The 22,304-nt window shown below is 30.7% G+C and overlaps 1 protein-coding gene across 1 annotated transcript in view; it reads right to left on the bottom strand.

Annotated features, from left to right (window-relative positions):
- Nucleotides 1–22,304, bottom strand: part of LOC139495648 (mediator of RNA polymerase II transcription subunit 23-like) — a 46,043-nt gene that overhangs the window by 10,388 nt on the left and 13,351 nt on the right. The window contains exons 3-24 of the mRNA XM_071283943.1: nucleotides 20,721–20,845; nucleotides 19,681–19,792; nucleotides 19,021–19,119; nucleotides 17,990–18,091; nucleotides 17,546–17,615; nucleotides 16,997–17,109; nucleotides 16,534–16,629; nucleotides 11,941–12,141; nucleotides 11,349–11,435; nucleotides 10,551–10,753; nucleotides 9,547–9,620; nucleotides 8,853–9,021; nucleotides 8,415–8,557; nucleotides 7,603–7,777; nucleotides 6,871–7,040; nucleotides 5,991–6,188; nucleotides 5,465–5,531; nucleotides 4,827–4,880; nucleotides 3,268–3,379; nucleotides 2,627–2,698; nucleotides 1,772–1,882; nucleotides 1,318–1,377 (exon numbers count right to left, since the gene is read on the bottom strand). Of these exons, the coding sequence (XP_071140044.1) occupies nucleotides 1,318–1,377; nucleotides 1,772–1,882; nucleotides 2,627–2,698; nucleotides 3,268–3,379; nucleotides 4,827–4,880; nucleotides 5,465–5,531; nucleotides 5,991–6,188; nucleotides 6,871–7,040; nucleotides 7,603–7,777; nucleotides 8,415–8,557; nucleotides 8,853–9,021; nucleotides 9,547–9,620; nucleotides 10,551–10,753; nucleotides 11,349–11,435; nucleotides 11,941–12,141; nucleotides 16,534–16,629; nucleotides 16,997–17,109; nucleotides 17,546–17,615; nucleotides 17,990–18,091; nucleotides 19,021–19,119; nucleotides 19,681–19,792; nucleotides 20,721–20,845 (2,613 nt within the window). The remainder of the gene's footprint in view (nucleotides 1–1,317; nucleotides 1,378–1,771; nucleotides 1,883–2,626; nucleotides 2,699–3,267; nucleotides 3,380–4,826; nucleotides 4,881–5,464; nucleotides 5,532–5,990; nucleotides 6,189–6,870; nucleotides 7,041–7,602; nucleotides 7,778–8,414; nucleotides 8,558–8,852; nucleotides 9,022–9,546; nucleotides 9,621–10,550; nucleotides 10,754–11,348; nucleotides 11,436–11,940; nucleotides 12,142–16,533; nucleotides 16,630–16,996; nucleotides 17,110–17,545; nucleotides 17,616–17,989; nucleotides 18,092–19,020; nucleotides 19,120–19,680; nucleotides 19,793–20,720; nucleotides 20,846–22,304) is intronic.

Raw genomic sequence — 22,304 nt, 5'->3', positions numbered from 1 at the left:
TGTATGAACATACTTATTAATTCTCTATTCAATATTAAGCAGAAAATGTTTTTATTGTATAAATCATAACAAGATCTCAATATGAAATGACTTAGAATTTCATTGATAAATTACGTTCCCAGTAAATAATTAATAAGAAAATTATTACTTTTCAACAGTGTATATAGTGTCTCATAAGCTTATCTAGGCTGGGTATTTGTCTTATTTTATAATTGTGCAATGTATATTATATAATCTGTATAAAAATCTGTAGACAAGTAAGTGACACTTTAATAAAATAAATTAGTATTATTATTATTATTATTATTATATAAAGAAATTAGTTATTGACAGTTGAATAGTAATTAGGGGGAATATTGATGGGTTCAATCAATCAGACACATTTGTGAAACCAACATATTTTGATTCTTTCATTTCTTCATAATTACTTTAAGGAAAATGCCAATGTTGACTAAAATCTACCATTCTCTAACATGAACACAAATTGATATTTCAAAAAATTTATAAATGCAATATGTAAAGCCTGCAGTAACATATACCCCTGACCACCAAGACAAGCTGACTCACCCTATGAAAGGTCATGTGTTTCTCATGCCAGTTAAGACAAGCTGACTCACCCTATGAAAGGTCATATGTTTCTCATGCCAGTTAAGACAAGCTGACTCACCCTATGAAAGGTCATGTGTTTCTCATGCCAGTTAAGACAAGCTGACTCACCCTATGAAAGGTCATGTGTTTCTCATGCCAGTTAAGACAAGCTGACTCACCCAATGAAAGGTCATGTGTTTCTCATGCCAGTTAAGACAAGCTGACTCACCCTATGAAAGGTCATGTGTTTCTCATGCCAGTTAAGACAAGCTGACTCACCCTATGAAAGGTCATGTGTTTCTCATGCCAGTTAAGACAAGCTGACTCACCCTATGAAAGGTCATGTGTTTCTCATGCCAGTTAAGACAAGCTGACTCACCCAATGAAAGGTCATGTGTTTCTCATGCCAGTTAAGACAAGCTGACTCACCCTATGAAAGGTCATGTGTTTCTCATGCCAGTTAAGACAAGCTGACTCACCCTATGAAAGGTCATGTGTTTCTCATGCCAGTTAAGACAAGCTGACTCACCCTATGAAAGGTCATGTGTTTCTCATGCCAGTTAAGACAAGCTGACTCACCCAATGAAAGGTCATGTGTTTCTCATGCCAGTTAAGACAAGCTGACTCACCCTATGAAAGGTCATGTGTTTCTCATGCCAGTTAAGACAAGCTGACTCACCCTATGAAAGGTCATATGTTTCTCATGCCAGTTAAGACAGGCTGACTCACCCTATGAAAGGTCATGTGTTTCTCATGCCAGTTACTCTGTAACCAATGTTCTGGAGAATTCTAAAACAGATAGAAAATCAACATTTTAAATTTCTATTCTATTCTGAAGAAAACCTATACCTTTTTCTTAACTAAATATTCAATATATTAATGTACAACCTTATTAGTCTCTAAACAAACAAATATATGTTCTTTTTATCTTTATTATCAAATTTTTGTGATATATATCCAGGCCATTCTCCTGTTGAGTAAATTCTAACTCTGATTAAAAGTTGAATAATTCTACATTCACTTCATAAAAATACCAGTAATTATTCCCAGGGTAAGCAGCAAAGTATATGTATAGGACTTAAATTGTAAAATGGAAAAGCCTTTTTATTACATTTGTATGCATGAAATTCTACTGAGACTCAAGCCTTTCCAAATAAAAAAGAAACACTAATAAAATTATTACCTCTCGTACAAAATCATGTACTCTAGTTTTGAATTCATTTGGTTTCAATAACAACATGTGAGTTATTAAGTAACAAAGTCTTGCTTCATTCTCGTCAAAGTTTCGTAAAGCCTGAAACAAAGGTAAAAATGAGATAATTCAAATAACAGATCTATCTTTTTATATAAAAATTTCTGTTATATGTTAGAAAGCAATTAAAAAGACAAGATTGTCAAATCCTCTTAAATCTATACACTATACAGTCACTTAGATAAGAGATGACACATTTTAATTCATTATTTCATATTGTAGGATATCTCATTTATGACACGTAACCGGTACTAGAAAAAAAGCATTTGAAAAGCAAGTTTAGCAATTGGCTGAAAAATCAACAAACTAAAATCTACACACATTTAAAGTGATTTGGCTACAAATAATAAAAGTAAAATTATATGTTGTATAAGTATAGACCTATTGCAAAGAACATGATGTTTAAATACAAATTCATTGCAGGGAATGTATGTGTATATTACATTCACCAAAAATAGAATGGAACAGAATGTTTCTACTGTTACCAAACACAGATTATTCAAAACAACTGTGGGTTTTTGTAATCACTAAACATATGTTAATTGGAAAAAACCATGGGTTTTTACATTCACCAAACATAGAACAGAATGAAACATAATGTTTCTACTTTTATGAAACATAGATTCATTCCAAGGACCAATGGATTTTACATACACCAAACATAGAATCACTCAACAGAACAAAATGTTTCTACACTCCTTATACATAGATACATTTCAAATAACATTTGTACAGTTGTAAGGAACAGAGTGTTTCTATACACACCAAACAAAGATATACACTTACCAAACACAGAACCAGTCTGTCTATTGTGACAATGTTGTATTTCCATACCATATCATTCAAAGTGTCAATGTACTAAAAGAAAATTGAATCAGTTAATTTATCAATTCTATACATAGTATCAACCTAATAAAGTGCAAACAATAATTAAATATGATGTAATTCAGGTATGTTTGTAATGTCTTGCATTTAATGGTTTGTAGAATTTCAGGGTGAAGTATAATACTTCATGTAATATCAAGATGTGTTATGCTGTCATTGTAGACTGTATGTTTTCAGTGTAGACTGTATATTGTCCTCTAAATGTCATTTTCAACAACTATAACTGAAGACTTTCCAGGGTTCTCAAGATATTTTTATTGGTTTGTTAGGTTTCTGTCTCATTGATGTATACCACACATCTATTTTTTTGTATTTATTCTGTGTTAGATATAAAACTACTCTTTTATTTTAGAGGGATAAAAAGTTCATGTACTTTACTGTAAGACCCAGTCAAGAGAAGTTTAATATCCAGTGAATACTTCATATACAATTTTAAACTTCAAGAAAAAATAACAGATTAATATTTACTCAAATATTTTGAGAAAACAACATATGACTTAGAGATGACCTCACAAAACATGATTTCAAAAACAAATTTATACCTTGTTGATATTCTGTCCACTCACACCTGACAAGTTTAACTCAAAAACCATGTAGTCAGCAAATGTGCGCAGGTGGGATGATAAAGCTCTGGGACCCAATCTGTCTAGTACCCTGTAAAATATTCCACTTAAATTAAAAATACATGAAAAAAGACTAAAAACAGATCATATGTATTTCTTTTTATTTAAAATATTCTGAAATGAAATGCTAGCTGATTTATGTTTTTGAAATAAATTGCTGGAATTTGAATAAATCTTAGCATTAGGATCCCTCTAACACTAAAGCTATTCAAAAATTTCAATTCAATATGAAGAAATCTTTAACATTGAAATTTAAAGACATTTACAAATTCAAATGAATAGTTATAGGTTGCATTTCTGTAAATATTGACAATGCAGTTTCGCTTAGGAACTACTTTTACGGCTAAAACTGTACCACTTTTACTATGAAGTTTTGAATTTTTTTTTATCCTAGAATTGAAAATTCATGTGCACCACAATTTTTTTCAAAGGTCAAAATATAGGGCTGTGCGGCATATTTTCAACGTTTATATGCCCTGAACTTCTTACAGTTTAAACTAACACTAATTTTCTTAACTACCCCCTACCTTGAAGTAAATAGTTTAAATTGTCTTGTCACAAGTATAACAAATTCGGTAAAATTAAAGTTGAATATTGGAAAAAAAATAGTCTGCATGATTATCAATGAATCTTCAATCAATCTTACTGAGAAAAATCCATATCTCTCTGGTACAGATATATCAAAAGAAAAGGAGTAGGGGCATTAAGGCCCGGTTTTGGCCCAATAAAATTAAACGTTTGATAACTATTTCAAATCGGCATATTATATTATGTTTGGAAATGCATAAAATGGAATTCTTTTTGAATTCTATTGGAAATATAAATGATAAACAATGATTTTTATCTGATGACGTCACAATTACATCATAATATGTACCGGTTTCACAAAAACGCAGAAAAATACAGAATTTATGCAGTTTTCCATTGTTATTTCCATTGTGGAAACATCATGCGCAGCCAAGAAACAACAAAATAATTTAAGAGAAGATTTATAACAATTGACATACTTTCACCAAATCTTAAGTTGTTTCTTGGGTGCGTGCATACGTTTCCAATCTAAAACATACTTAAAATTTCATGAAAAACATGGAAAATTATGAATTTTTACAAAAAATGCTTTAGTTATGGTTTGTTGCCATGGTAACTGGTTCGATGTGAAATTTTTTTTTATTTTCTGAATACCTTATACCTTAGTCTGGTTTAGAGTAATCTAAGAATATGTATGGTAACTTTTAAATTTGCAGTAATTTTTGGGCCAAAAAAGGACCTTATTGCCCGTACTCCTTTGCTAAAAAATAGCAATAATACCAATTACTATTTCACAGCTATAATACAGTCGCCTAATTGTCATATGAATGTGGGATTGATTGTTGTTTACTTTATGTCCAGTGGCACATATTTTATGCATGTTCAGAACCATGCAAGTTTGTGAGGAATTCTATATAAAGAGCACATTTTCTATAAAGGTTTTTTCTTACTTATATGCTGTAGGTGGCAGGTTATGTTCTTCAAGCATATTTTTCCATATAATACTGCAAAGAAAATAATATGATATTTAACTAATAAAATTCATTCAATCATTATCAAATCAGAAGTTTTAGACAGATCATTTACCATCAATTCATGTATAAATGATGTCTTTACAAATAAAACATAATTTAATTCAGTAAGGTGTATATAACATAGCAAGTTTTATAATATGAAGCATCAATCAATGTATGTTTTGAGGTACATATTAAACAAGCACTTGCAAGGAAGTTGTATATCCTATCTGGATTTAATACATTCCTCTGACACAATGTCAATGAATGCTTCATAGCCAAACTCATGGGAATAATCATGTAACTTTCAAACACAAATGGCTTTTTATTTCAATAAATCAAACTTAGTCTGTATACACCTTAAAGATGGTTGCAGCCAACTTATAAATGGTTTTAAAGGCAAAGTGTTCTGAAAAAGTTCAACCATAACTGATAGCAATATAAAAACTAGTATGAATGGTAGCTTATCATAATGCCAATATACATGTATAACTGTGAAATACTCATGTTACAACACTATTATGTAAAATATGATTTCAAAACATGCAATGCAGATAAATCTAAATAATCATTACCATAAAAATAAAGGAGCAGTTCCCTGCATTGAAAAGTGGGCAATTATGTCATCTTCATTTGCCATACCTAAAATAAATCAAAAGTATGTTAATAATAATTCCTGTAAACTGTTATAACATTTTATTCAATGTTAGTTTTATAAGTCACATTGGAGAAAATGAAGTTACCTAAACTCTACCTTACATATTGAATTAATATCAACAATCAAGTTTGATAACAACATAGTCAGTCCAATGTTATTTACCAGAGCCACTTTAAGACAGTTCCATTGTAAATTGATATAGAAATGGACTTGAGTAAATAAATAAATTAACCCAATAATCAACAGAAATTTACAAAGTAATTTTCAAAATAGAACTGATGTAACGTGTCAATTTTCAGCAAGATTTGGTAGATAATGTAATAATTATCTATTAAATATCAGTTTCATCCTTCATTTCAAATTCTTAGTTTAATACATATCCTGTTTGCCATGATACTTTAAATCACACAGCACAGTATTAAACAAAATAAACCAAGACTTACTTTTCCATTTCCTGTACTCAGTATCCACATTTCTTTTGAGAGCCTGTTTATCCTCTCTTTGGATGATATTCTGCTGAAAGTAGTCTCGTAAATTTTGTGGGAAACAAACCAGTGTATTATCTGGCCAGCTGTGTGGTGTATTCTGCATAATCTGGTTTAATATTTCTCTGAACCAGGTAGCAGCGAATGATTCTGGACCTACAATATACAAAAAATCATTTGAATAGGAAAGTGATATTAAGGAGGGGCATTAAAACCTAGCAAAATTACTGATCCATTATGTCAGTATATCAACTAGTTCAGTTAGTTTAAACATATTTATTTATAGAGGATTGGGAAACAAGTTATAGCAACTTATATTAATCCACTTTGCAGGTGCAAGTGCTGCCTTGTAGCGGCATTAGCCTGCTCTTTTTCAAAATCTACAAGGGTGTCTTTTACGTGCAAGAGATATGGCTTTCTTTTAACACAGGGTCAGCCATTTATCATCCATTTCCGCAAACTATCATTGTTTCCTCAAGACCATACTCGCAAATGGTGTCAACGGAGAGCCCAAAATTCAATCCCTGAAATTTTCATCCCGGAACGGGAATCGAACCAGTAATCTTTGTATTAGTAGTCCGATGCACTAACCACTATACCACGGCTCTCTTTAACAAGTTCAGTTATCAAAAAGTAGGTGAATTACATGAAGATTATACAACAATCAACCAATTTTTATATCAAATATATTATCACATAAGGCTGTCAAATTTCAAAAGGAAACATCTTCAGTAAATTTGAACAATTTGCAAATTTTTTTTCATTTCCAAATGCTTGAAAATCCCATTTCTTTTAAAGTATGCAAACTACTTGCATTAAAAATAATACATGAGTTTACCATTAACATGAACAGCCCTAGCTAGTGTCAGTACTAATGCTCTGTTAAGTTCTTCAGATTCTGTAGACAGGAAACCAGTCCTGTTCTGTTCTGTAAACATACGAGATAACTGTGGCTGTACTTCAGCATTACCTAAACCAGAGATGAGTCGTAAGGCTGTACTCTCTACACTGTAAAGACAGATACAATTTATATAGGGTTGCAGTATAAAACCTTTAGCATGCAAATAATGCAAATACATAACTTATACAACATGATGAGAAAGCTTCACCGTGATAATAACAATGACAAAAATAGGCAAATGATTTACTTATTCCTGTCACTCTTTAAAAAGCATCTAACTAACCTAAATTCATTTTTCATATAAGAATTTGTTTCTGTCTTCATAAGAGCAATCACATGTAATATACTTTTTAATTGGTTTTCATGCAGTCATCTGCTCATTTAATTAGAGTCCATTGAAAACATTTCTTCAGTTACATCTTAAGCCTTTGAATTATAACTATTACTGTGGTTTCATCATTATTCGTTGGATACTGATTTTTTCGTTGATTTCGTGGGTACAGATGAGCAATGAATTTAAATGTTCAACAAATTACAATTTTCTATCAAGTTGTATGCAACCTTTGGCATAGCCACGAAATCACATATCCACGAAAAGTCAAGTTTTCTGCAATCCACAAAAATTCGTACACACTAATATAAATGAATCCACAGTAAAAATCTATTTACCACAAATGAAGTTGATTTTGATTGGTCTGAGGGACTGTAGCTAGTGTATGTAGATGTGCCAGTAACTGGACTCTATAATGAGGTTGTGTATGATGTAAACGGTAACTAAACATCTCAAGGAGGGTGTGTAGGATACCCCAAGCATGACTGGTGAACACTGTTGGCAGTAACTGACCTGAAACAAAAAAAATATGTGTGAAATTGTTCATGTTGGCATACAGCACAGTAAGAATAAATAGCAGACATAAATAAAACTGCTAAAAACAATTTCACTTTTCTTATAATTATTTTCATTAGAATCTACCCCAAAGGGAAACTTGTTTTAATTTAACTCTAACTTGGAATGGGTTTTTTGCATTAAAGAACAACAAATGATCATGAGGTTTGAAATTCAAATATTTGCATGTCATCAAAGCAGCAAAAACATTTGTGTTAGAAACTGACATTTTTCTTATAAAAAAAACTAGGAAGCAATAGATTATATAAATGAACAAGAATATGTCCCCAGTACACGGATGCCCCATCTGCACTATCATTTTCTATGGACCGTGAAATGGGGGGAAATCTCTAATTTGGAATTAAAATTAGAAAGATCATATAATAGGGAACATGTATACTAAGTTTCAAGTTAATTAGACTTCGACTTCAATCAAAAACTACCTCGAAACTTTAACCTGAAGCGGGACAGACAGACGAACAGACGGATGAACAGATGAACAAACAGACAAACGAACAGACAGACTCACAGACCAGAAAACATAATGCCCATAAATGGGGCATAAAAACTTCAGAACAACCAATGTCAAACTTACTGATGAAGCCTTTAATTCCTAGAGATTCTATTTCCATGTACACCAGTAAACGACTGTAAGTTTCCACCAGTGCTGGAGCATGGGCCACACTAGATTTTGTCTTGGCTTGTCTCATTACTCTGTGTACAATGCTGTGTATCAAACTGAAGAAAAGAAGACATTTTTGTCAAATTAACATTTAACCTAAGGTTAAAAGGGTAATTTTCAAACCAAGTTTGGAAAAGATAGTGTTTATGGCTTAAAAGATATTTGCAGTAAACCAAAGTGATAAAATCTTGACCAGATGCTTGCATTCATATTATAACATGACTCAATATGTATCAAAACTCGTCTAAATAATTAATTTGTAAAATATCTGCCTTCTTACTTGGCCTTAAAGATAATAAGTATATGAGACCTTGATAATTGAGTTAACATCGCCATAGTAATTAAACTTACCTCATTTTAGCATGTACCGTCAAGGAGTCCAATAGGTTCATAGGAAGTGGTTGTGTGGGGGCACATGCTACAATGTTTCCAGGCAGTAACGTTGTGTGTTTATTATCTCCATATATACTCTCCATTAATTTTCCCATCGGAAGGTTGAAAAAGTCATTGTTAGTACTATCTGTAATTTTAAATAAGATCATTTAAATAAAATTACTTTAAAATCAATTAGTTAAAATGGAAATGAATGAATATGGGGTAAATATACATTAAAAACAATGTCATGAAATACAAATGTACTAGGTCATGTATATATACTAAAGAAAATGTTCTACATCTTAGCAATGTATAGTCTTCAACAATGATCTGACATCTTAGAGCAAGATTAAGATATTTCTGAGTGCTTACAGGTGCTGTACAGATGTATTCCAATCCATAGAAAGACATGTTAGGAATGTGCAAACTGTGTTTTTATCTTTACATTTTACAGAATTAATTTTCCATTTTGCAACAAACAAAAATCGGTTTCTGATATGTGTCCTTTTCATCAAAGGATTCTTTATTCATTTTAATATGGGCCCACACAAAATGTTCTTTTACATACCAAATAAATTTCAAATGAATGCTAAGTACAGAGATGTTTTTAGTTTAAAGATATTTCATTGTTCAAAAATGACAAATGGATAAGACAGAGATGTTTACTCACATGCATTACAAAGCAAGGCAATCCTGAAATCATTTAGTGAAAAGCTCTTTGATTGTAGATTCTGTTCAAAATACCTGCAAAAACATAGTTATAACACATTTTTTAGCTGAAGTCATGTTAAATAAACATTGTATACATAATATACACAATACAGAACTTGATAATCCTACAAATTAATCCATAACATTAATAATTGAAGCAAAACACTGCAACTAATTTAAATATAGCATAGACTTCACACTATCCCGATTTCATTATTTAACTTTCCATAACTCCATTAATTCGAAATTCCCTTTATATATTACTAATCTTATGAAATTATTTATACTGCACTCGTTCTATTTGAGCAGTCAAAATGCGTTGACCGTATATTTCTATGTCATATACAGTCACTGACCTGATATCACTTTTCCTCATGAATATTTAAATAGAAATTGTCGAAATTATATTTAATTATTCATACGACCTCTTCAACCTGTTCTTGTTTCCAATGTAAACAACGATGCGTTTAACGACTCAAACTTAATTTTTGGGAAAATATATTTCACTTATTAATATTTTTTGTTTGCAACCTATAAATCATTATGTTTTATGTTTATTGTTGATATTTTAGTCTGTAAACAAAACGAATTCGTTCACCATTGATTGCGGTTTTCAACAGGTAATGATGTACATTTCATCGTGTTGTATATTTCTCCTCCTGTGTGATATGAGGCCTTTTTAAAGGGGGATTTTTCCCAATATTTAAATAAAATAAATACCATTAACACACTAAACAACAATTGAAAATGTTTTTTTTAGATTGCAGTATAAAGACAATAATAGTGCATTGACTTGACATATAAACGATATAAGGATTCAGCCCGAAACGGGGAAAATGCTCGTCACAGCCTCGCATTTCCCCGTTTCTAAGCCTCATCCTTATATCGTTGATATGTCAAGTCAATGCACTATTATTGTCTATTAAAGCTGCTTTTATTAACTAAATATAAAGGTATACTTACTCTTGATGTTCCTGTAAAGCATATGGTATTGGTCTTGGTAATTTGACTTGTACTGTCTGGGCTTTCTTTAGTAGGTGTATCCAGATACATGTACTAGCTACTTTATGTGTGGACTGTGCCTTGCTTACATCAGCCATTTTTATGATTTCATTGTCAGAATAAAGTAAATCATAAAGCTTCATCACAGGCAAGAAATCTTTAAGCTGAAAATATCAGAACATTTTCATATATTCATATCAAGAGGAATACAGTTGAGTCAATTATTTTTACATATAAAACATGAAAAATTTGTTATTTCAATGTCGACATGAATGTAGAAGAATTTGAACCTCATGAAATTCACTAACTATTAATCATGTTTGTGTGTATATATGTATTTAGAATATGAAGGCAAAGGGTCAGCGAACAATTTCAGTCCCATTTCAGTAAATTATATTGCTCACTAATTATAGGCCTGTAAAAGAAACGTGTTCCATAAAGCAAAATAGGAAGTAGAACATCAAGTTAAGAAACTGAAAACATGACACACAGTATGAAATGACCAGATGAGATCATAAAATCCTATGTATTTCACATACCTAAGTACTAAGTATAACTAACATTCATTTATCACATGCTTAGACTATGTTTGTCAGTTGTATGCACTTCAGTCAGTCAATATTCTATACTATATGTCAAATAAATTTTTATTTTCAATTTCCTCTAAAATACAGTAAATGATTGTATATACAGTGGAAATTACACCTTGTTAGAAAATTTACTAATGCAAAGCTTAAGCTAATTTCTACTAACACTTACTGGATTCTTCTGTATACTTCCAGATATAAACTGTAACAGTACCCACATCAAATGATCTCGTCCTTTGTTCATATTTCTACCTTTTAACTAAAATATAACAAATTAAATCATACTAAATAATTTGGTAATGAAAGTTCACTCATTGTATTCAAATTGTCAAATATTGAGTTGAAAATATACATGTGAACGAATAAAGAGATGTGGTGTATTCATCAATGAAACAGCAACCCGACAACAAAATAAACAAAAGACGCATGGAAAGCAACATAATCTTGAACAATAGGCAGTGATGTATGTACTAAGAAGAAACACAAGTCTTTAATGTAAAAGTTGTTTTGCCTACTGAAATACCATAATTTAAATTTATGAACCACAATTAACTATAAACTAAAAAAAAATGCAGAAGTGTTGATGAAATGCACTTAAAATTTATTTTAAGATGTTTAAATGAATTATTTAACTTGCACAGGTGGAAAATTTGCTTCACAAATGTGTATTCCCTTTCCTTTCTCCCAAGGACAAATTCTTAAAATATCAAAGTAACGGCATAATGTATTTCAATAAGCATTGCAATCAACAATATTTTCCCTACCTTATCATACAATGACAGGACCATGTGAGGAAAACTGGCAAACTGGAATAATACAAAATATATGACTTGACTTGACAAATGTTGCCATAACAACTGGTTCATGCCATCTTCTGCTGAAGAGTCTTCATTTTCTGATCTTTCCATTGCCATGACAACCAAATCAACAAGCTGCTCCTCCAACACTTCACATCGCTGCTTTACCTACAAGATAGACATAGAATAGACATACACACAAATTTGAGACCACCAAATAAGATCAATAATCAAATTTGTTTGTTACCTAATCACGATTTTCTTAAAGGGAAACTTCGCAAAAAAATCAAAAATTGATATTATGTTCATTCTGTATAAAAATGCTCAAATTCATAGATATTAAAGTTTTATTCCGCTAGATAAGCGATCACCATCGATTTTAAATTTAGAGTATCAATTCTGCGAGATCCGCCATCTTGTCTTCTTTCCCGATGAATAAAAACGATATGTCTATAAACCACAAAGAAACAAAACTACAGTAACCGATGTAGTCGTAATTGCGTGTCGATATCTTGTCAATCGTACGGTTGTTTAATCCGACTAACTAACTTGATACGGAAAATATTCTTACTTTTTTTAAAATACCATGGTCTGTTGTTTTTAAACTGTTGATATTGGAATTAGGTTAAAAGTCAAAGTTGAAATCATAATTAAGTGTTCCGTGAAAATTGTTTTCGAAAATCTAATTTGTTCATAATTCTTTAAAGTAATAAACTTTTTTCAAATATATTTTGATCTTCCCTCGTCTGATCACCAGCATGGCTAAAGGTATTACTTCCAAAGGTATTGTGAGGGGTGTGAGGTGACACGTCCAGGTATTCAAGCGATTTCCTGTCGGGCTTGCAAGTTCATGCATCGTTTCACTTCTGCAGGTATTGATCAGTGTACACGGCTGATAACTTATAACTTTCCATTTTGAACTATCAGATGTATAATATACAGCTCTGTCTTACTTGTCATTACTAAACTCATACGCTTGTTTATAAATAACATTTCTGGTGTAAAGAATATAATTCATAAAAATATAAATAATACCCAAAAAATAAGATTTGATGAAATTAAAATCTATTTAAATATTTTTTCCAAGGGTGAATTTGGGAAATGTAATATATAGTCATTGTCAATAGTGAAGGACAGATTGGAACAGACCAGAAATATTGATTTAAAAAAATGAACGCACTTGCCGACGATTCGTTTATACGACTGGATAGAAAGTTACGGAACAATAATAGCGCAATTTAAAATATATACGTGTATACATTGAACATAAGAAAAAAACATATATTTTGAATAAATAGGGGTAAAAGTGTTGTAAATAGACTAGTCCACGTATGCCAACAGTATGTAATCATCGAATGTCGATAGACTACAGTTGTATACCAAAAGAAGAAGAGAACCAATTTGATTTAAATACAGGTCGATGTATAACTTTTGCTTTGGTTCATTGAAGCTGTGGACCTAGGAAAATCACAGATTTATATTTCAATAAGATTGTTCTCAAACAAAGGAAGGAATTCGTCATCACAATTGTTATATATGCCACTGGACGAACACTAATTATCCCCAGGGGATGTGAATATTTTGCTGGGAAACTTTTGAGTATCAAAGTTTCAAATTAATTTCGGGATTTATTTTCTTTCTTGGTATTCAATAACAGAAAAAAGAATAAATTACTTGTTCGCTAAATAGGGGTATTCTTGTCAGATAAAAGAATTTTAGTTATATTTAAAAAATAGGGAAATATGACATTAAATTGGTTCTGTCTTTTTTTAAACATCGTTAAAACGATGTGTGTCTAAGGTGAACGCCACAAGAACCCTGTAATACTAGTACGAGAGTATAGCATGTAAACATTCCTTCTTAATAATATGGTTGTATTGGAAATCTTTTCATACAGATTGACAACTCATTGTCCGATATGCATGTAATATTTGCCACATGACGCCCATAGTTCTTTCTACCATCATCACCTTATTCTTTGATATTGCTGTAAACATCGATGGTTCACACCCAAACAAAATGGGAGTAATGAACCTTCAGAGCTTCTCCGTGTTATACACTTGTGAAATATATAGACGAAATTTCTGTATTGAAATGAATCTACATCTCACAAACAGGATTTTCAAATAACGATTTTGAGTAATCACCTTACAAACCAATATAAACGTATGGCAAGATATAACCATGAAGGAATTTAGTTTTTGTCAGACGCAAGAACTCATCACTATATCATTAACGTATACGTATATATATGCATACAGTTTCAAATATCAAGAACAAGCGGTCGATGTCGATAGTCTGTTTTCTAACTGTTCAGAGTTAGACATGTCACTTGTTCATTCTTGGAAGCCTTCATATTCCCCGTCTAACGATGGGAACTCTTTCTGATTGTGTTGACTATAAATGCTTGTATGGTAATTCTGTCGTTTATCTGTACAAGCGGTTGCATTTCCTCTCCTTTCCCAACAAACAAACGAACGAAACGCCACTAGTCTGATTTCTCTGGAACTCATCCTCAATGGCTCTTATACGTCAGGAAACTTACATGTATACTAATAATGATTGTTTCATGAACAACGATGTATGAACGAACTATTATAAATTCGTCAATATCTGTTATGCATGACTAAAATATAACTTTTATTACAACTACTGTATTACTTATTTGGATTAATGACGGCTATCATGTTCAACATTGCACAAATATTATCATAGAATTTTTAAAAAAATCCTCAAAAATTCTCAAAAGAAATAATGCCTTAGCTTAGATAATTGGTATTCTTTTCACAAAAAGTTCGTGTAAATGATTGTCAAATGAATTTAATTATGTAAGAATAAAAAGGTTAAAAAGAAACTAAAAAAAAATTATGCATGTTGTATGTTGTATTTTTTTGTCAATTAAAAACTTTAAAATTGCAATAGTTTTATTAGCATTTAAACACAGCCAGATTTGAATACAAGTTAAGAAATTCCGGTAAAAACAATGATATCAAACAGATGTACAATGGTATATCAAATTGGGTAATATTGCATTTAGTTTTTATTAAAGATTAAAACTACTATTTTTTGCTTCATATTTGAATCTTTACGCCAATTGCCGCTTAGAAAGTAATCAAAAATTGTTTCCTTTTATTTTTATACACTTTCGGAATTACGAATCAGAATTTTATTTTCAATTAATTTACACAATTTAATTATTGTATCTTTATTCTCATCGTGTATTAAATCTTAGTGTATTAACATCATGGCAGCATATACTCTTTCTAATCCTTTCTGTTTATCCTTTCCAAATAACAACATTTATACCTGTGTACGCGTGAACTCATACCTGCGGCTAAATAGCTACAAGGTAAACGAATTGACCTCAAGCCGAGAAATATACAGTGACCTTTACAAAATAATATACACACTCTGCTCACACATTAGTTGCATTGAAATGATTATCAAAACAATAACGGTAAATAGAATTGAAATATTTTCAGTTCAATATCAGTAAAAATGTTCAATAAATATTTTATGAAAAAAATCTCAACAATAATTAATTAAATTTATTCATAAACATTTACTGGAGATAATTTTATAGGAGTTTAATTCAATCAATACAAAACGGTATATATATGCATATTCACTTTCGTTCATTCTTATATTGTGGTTAATAACTTCGACCATTCGTCAGCTGTGCGCTTTTAATTACGTATATTGTCGATAAGCTATAAGAGTTAAACAGATTTTATTTTTTCCCAGAATTCAATAAATCGGGCTAATACGTCACGACCCACTCGAGAATTCAACCAAAAAAGTTACAAATACTTGATTTTCTCCGTTATTAGAAGGAATATAAATTTAAAACTTTGCAAATGTGTTTTTTATGTTAAGATGAACATGATTAGATGATAAGTAAAAAATCGCGGAATTTCCCTTTAAATCTTTTAATTAATATGGAATTCTCCAAATTAGACCTTTGACAGTTTCAGTTACACTGTTGAGGGCCATTTTGCTATTGATGCACTAAAAAGTTTAACTTTCCAGCATTTAGTTAAGCTTTTAGCCCCTAATCAACCTGTTGAAGATTATTTCAGAATAATTTACCATGCACTGAGGAAGACAAGTGCTTTATTTGGCCGTAAAATTTTCGTTTTACAAAATCATTTAAATTGTGCATGAAAACAATTGATGACATGGGACAGTCTAAATGTAAGGTATTTCAAATATGATTAGTATTTACCAAATACTTCATGTTAGAATACTGCAATATTTAATTTTTTCTAGTATTTTCCCCTTGTAATACAGAATTGTGGGTCTGTAAACCATTTAAAAATCGAAATCTATGTTTTTAAAAAATAAAATGCTTTTACTGTTATAACAACTTCAAAACAAACATACAGAAAAATGTAAAGATATATATACTGCTGCTCAAATTTAAATTCTTGTCACTTTCCATGTTTATTGATACTTGGAAATTTACCTTTTTTTTAATAGAGAAATGAAAGATTTGTAACCTATTATAATAATGCTGAAGTGCCCCTCCCCCTTTTTTAGGAATACAAGATAAGTTTTTACCTGTTTATTAAGGCCAAGCATGTTGCCAACCATTTCTCTAGAATAAGGTTGCTCAAGGACATATCTCAACAATCCAGTTTGAGGCTGACATAAATCCTTCAAATATAAAATTGTTATTATCATGTGATATGTATTGTGTTGATTTCAGGTATATCAACATATTCAGCTGTTATTAACAGTGATTCTTGAATCATTATCAAAGACATTGAAACAACCTTCAAAGGTGAATAAATACATATAAATATAGAAAGCTACAACAGATATTTAAATTGTGTGATGTACTTTCATTTTGTTGTACGGTGACAACAGCAGTTTGGTTGATATGTTGGAACATCAAAAATATATTTAAAACAACACACCCTAAGAATAGTTTGGTCAAGTTTGGCTTCAATTAGCCTAGTGGTTACAGAGGCTCTATGATGAAGAGGGACAGGTGACCTAAAATTACCTGAAATCAACAAACCTTATCATAAGGAAGAGGTCCATTTAGGGGAAACTTCAGAGTACTTGTATTAAGTCTCCAGACATGGCTTGTTGACAGGGAATGTCCTACAATTGGTACCAGGTGAGATCTACCTGTGAAGAGAAATAAATTAAAAATAAATTTCTGCATGCAATTTCAAATGAACAAGGTTCAGAATTGACTTTGACTGTAATTTATATAGGTTTCTTAAACCATGTTAATTTCCTAAACTGTCCTGGTGTCAGCTAAATCCTCAGGGTCAGACATTTTCAAATAATAAATTGCTACTTATTGATATGCACTGATGCAACAAAGTTATTTATTTTTCATTTATTACAGTTCACACCTTATTGCACATACCAAAACACAAAGTGCTACAGAAGCTACTCAATATTGAAATTACTAGCATGTGTTGAATATGAACCCATGAAGAATACAGAGAGTTTTCTTTTATCTCTGTTTCTGTTAATTATATATGCAAAACATATTTATGAAACACAAAACTTGTCTTAATCAATGTAGTTTGTCTTAATCAATGTAGTTTCTTACCTGACACTGTAAACATTTGTGCAGCAGGTCTAAAACTGTCAATAAACTCAGCCAAAACTTTACCAAGTTTCTGAAATTTGAGAAAAAGTTTCTCTTTAAGCTACAGAGAGTTTGGGAAGTTTTAAAATTAAAATAATTCAAATCACAACAAAAAATACATATATATAAATTGATTTCCTGTAGCATTTGACCACCTTATCCACTCTATGTGGTTTTCTAACACGGTTTAAATTATTCTTTTGGTACCCAATTCAACCTGTTTGTTATTTATATTATCTTCAAGATACTGACAGATTACCATATGAATATTCACACCTTACCAAGTAGCAGTTATTTTTATTTTATTTGCTCAGTGGAATTTTAAAGACACCTTACCTTTTTGTCAAATTGTAGACTTTATCATCTGAGCATTTTATCTACAGTTTTAATGTCTGAACAACTTACCCAATGATTGGTTTTGTCATCTGAGCAAACTTTTGTGATTTCATTAATTGCAAAATAAGCAGGTAACAAACAAGTATTTCTGTCCAAAATATAAGTAATTACCTGTAAAAGAATATATATTGACTTTAAAAAGCTGAGTTATTTCACTAGAGGACACTAGTTTCATAAGAAATGTTGTGCAGTGTTTGGTATATATGAACGCTCTCCAGTTTTTCATATAAAAATTGTTTGCTACCAAATGGCTTTGTCTGGAGGTGCAATTCTTTAGAATTTACAATAACAGAATGTCTTTGCCATATTGAAATATACACATATGTTTCAAAAACAATGTACCAAACAAAAAAACAAACATAACCCTCTCACAACATACAAAATCTTACTTTTTTTGTCATTATGCCAATGAATGCTTGATTTACATGAGTGAATACTCAAAGGCATCAAAATTAAGCTACTACAAAGATATTGATAAGTACTGTATTAAAAATTAGAATTTCCAGGTACTATTTCATGGGAAATTTGTATCAGAAGAAAGAATTGTTTTTCTTCAAATTTTTATCATAAAACTAGAAATTTCAAGGTTTGTCTCCCCTGAACTAAAATGATATTTAAATTAAATTGAAAATGTTATCTATTTGATAGACAGAAGTATGTACAAAATAATTTCAACACTCCTAGTATAAGGATATAATTTTAGAAAGAGTGTGTTTAATAAACAAATTTCTATTGAACTAAGAACACATTGAAGTTCTCATGAATAAAATAACATCCTGACCTACATTAATCCTCATCATTTACCCCTCCCCCACAGCAAAATAAAAGATTTTTGGGTAGTTGCAAGTATGACTACCAGCTATGTTGACCTCTAGATGTCTTTTAGTTATTTGTGTGGGTTGCTGTCTCTGTGACTCATACCCCAAATCTCATCTCATTTATATGGAACCAAAAACCTATGTGTTTCTAATTTTCAATATATATGGTAAACAAGTGTTTTTCCTCAATCACTGAAAATTGCTATTTACAATAGTACTTACATCCATCATAACATTAATTTGTGACATAATGGTAACATTGTCTACCATAGGAATGGTGTGACTCTTCTCTAATACCATCCTAAGTATATCTCTACAACCCTGAAATTGTATGTTATAAAAGAAGATTATCAAAAATACTAATCATTTTACATTTGTTAGAGCATTTAAAAAAAAAGTTTCTAAGATTTAAAATTCATCATGCAGTATACATTAAATAATTTGATTTTAATGTATACCTAGTTATTGTGAAGAACATTTCTATTCCTTTTACGAAGTACCTTAGAAAAAAACATGTTTGGAGGTTGGAATATAAATTTCATGGCAGACTTCCACTTGTTTCTATTTAGAACATTCAACATTTTAGTTCTAAAAATTATCTGAAAGGCAGCTGAACTTCAAAATCGACAAAATAAAAAGATCAACTTATAAGAAAATATATAAAGATTAACTAGAGATATAATTTCAGGGCATTGTACCTGGTAAATAAAAATAATCATAAAACAAAACAAAAACAGTGTTCTTGATTTTTCCTTGAATCCAAGACATTTGCCAACAAAACTTTTTTTTACCTTTGGCATATAAATGTACTTTTTAAGTAATTTTACACATGAAGTAGAAATGAAATTCTTCTTCAACACCACAATGACACATCTGCTTTACCTTGTAGTCCACTCCTCCAACAATTCTCCTGATAAGTTTAAATGTGCCATTCCAAATGTGTGGACTTTTATATGTAAGCTTCTCTTGATTCAAAAGAATTTCACATATTGGTCTACAAAAAAAAGTATAACAATATTTATTTCATATTTAAGTTTACTGCAATACTGGTAGCTAAAATTGACAAATAAAAGGGAGATAAATAACTAGAATTGAGAATGGAAATGGGGAACAAAGAGACAACAAACCAACCAAAGAGCCGAAAAACAGCTGAAGTTTGTATCTGGCACCTGAAATTTCAAAATTTGTAAATTTAGCAAATCTAATTACAACAATGAAACTGACATCAATGGATACATGAGATAGCTTTCAATGTAGATTCAATATACACAGATAAATAAATGTGAGGTCATCAATGACAATTTAGGTTGAAAGCAAAAATGAAGGGCATGCTAAATAGAGGGGGGGGGGGCTTTTTCAAGAATTTGGAATTGAGCAGTTTAATCCATAAGAATTTGGGAATAGGCAGTTAAATATCAGGAATTTAGGATTTAATTATGTTGTGATGAGGAAAAGTTCACATTAATTTGATATGAATTAGGGATAAGACTCCCTTCTTCCCCTTGTTATACTTTACTCAGTAATAAACAGCTTTCTGTCAAATTTATCTGTAATGATAAAATGAAATAAGTGAACTGCTCACTAATGATACCCCTGCCCGCTAAAAGTATATGGTAAACAGGAAGTTGTGAAGTGATGAATCTGAATATGTGTAAAGCTGACACATATCAACCATGAAACAAAATTTCCGAAATCCTTGTAATGTAGTTCCTGAAAAAGATGCGATGAAAGATATTCATGGGACGGATGGATGGACAGACAGAGGTAAAACAGTAGTATACCTTTTTAAAGCAGGGGTATAAAAACTTTTTTATATAACATATTCATACAAAAAAAGAAGATGTGGGCTATATATCAATAAGAAAGTAACCCAATGAATCAAAAACTTAGAAAAATCTAGACAACAGAATGTTACAATTTACCTTGCAGATACAATATTCTGTTCAACCATGGACTCTAATAAATCTGTTAACAATGTAACTCGACCAGAATTCATTTGTTCATAAACCAAACGTATGTATGTCTTCAATGCAATCTCTACTGATTCCTAAAATATATATAAAACAAACAACATTACTATAGTAATTTAAACAAATATTGCTTAATTTTATAGAAATTCTAATGTAAATTCAGAAATTTTGGCGATGATTCATTATTGCAATTGTTGAGCAATCGACACAAATGCAAGTTTTTTTCAATTTAAAATATTTAAACCAGAAATTCCACTTTTCATTTCCATAATGTATGTTATCCCAATTATGTTAAAACTATGCATTCTTAACCCTATTAGTTGGTTTCTGGAAATCTACTTATTGTTCTAAAAATAAAGCTCTGAAATGTAAAGCTTTATACAAATAGTTTTTGATGGTTAGACTGTTTAATAATATAAAGAAAACTTGGCAATTTATTGTATAATTCAAAATAATTAAACAAATATCATTTTATTTTGCTTTTTGAATCATTTTTTTCGGTACTGTCGGTATTTATGTAATTTGCTGGATTAATATCATTGGTACCAGTCTCAATATGAAAAAAAATGAGAAAAGGGTAAAATTATCATTTAAGGGCAGTAACTCCAATAAAGAGTCATGTAATAGTTTTGACTTAAAAATGGACAATAGGGTGGAGCTCAATAATCTATACACATTTGCCCACATCTGAGACTTTATCTATTTATTGTGGTTAAGTAGAGAAGACTTGTCCATAAACCTTGGCTAGCAAAGATGGGTCATTAGACACATCCTTTGAACAAGATACCCAATGATGATTATGTGTAAATTAGTTAAATCTGGGAACAATATGTCAGTATATACTTTCCTGGTTAAATTTGTCCTAGTTATTTCAGAGAAGAAGATATTTAAGTTTTAGTGTATAAATTCATAGTTACACATTGAAAATTCATGTCATTTGGTTGAGGCGACATTAAGTTAGAGAACAGAGAACAATACCTGGATGTACAGGCTTACAGACGGACAAATATAAAATTTAATGGCCCACTTGCTACAGTATAAAAATTTGCTTTGACTTAACAAGCTTTTAGAAAATGACAATTCTGAAATTTTTCTCCTCAACTAATTTTCTGCAAACTGACATTACATTTGAAACTTGAAAGATTGTGGCCAAGTTTGGTTCCATTTTGTCATGTCATACCAGATAATATTTTTGCGAAAAAAATAACAGAGAGTCTTTTACAAGGTGCAAATATACAGGACTTTATTAAATACAATTTAAATTTTTAAAAGAAGGAGTATTCCTTTTACATTAACTTATCAAAATGAGGCTTAAGTGTATTAATAAGAACGCTTTGTCATGTTCGATTGTACTTTAAATGTTTTATACATGTAGGAAATAAAAGTTCTTAACAACAAGTCAACTACCCCAAAACTGACAATAATTAACTAGGCTTCTACTCAAAAGAATTCAATTTGTAAAATATTAACACCTAGTTTTAGTACAATAGCACCAGACAATTCAATAAGTACTTGTACAAGTTTGTTATTTATTGA

The sequence above is a fragment of the Mytilus edulis genome, chromosome 1 (assembly GCF_963676685.1).
Source record: "Mytilus edulis chromosome 1, xbMytEdul2.2, whole genome shotgun sequence".
Taxonomy (NCBI): Eukaryota; Metazoa; Mollusca; class Bivalvia; order Mytilida; family Mytilidae; genus Mytilus; species Mytilus edulis.
Note: the sequence above shows the minus strand (reverse complement) of the source record. Positions and strands in the feature narration are given on the sequence as shown.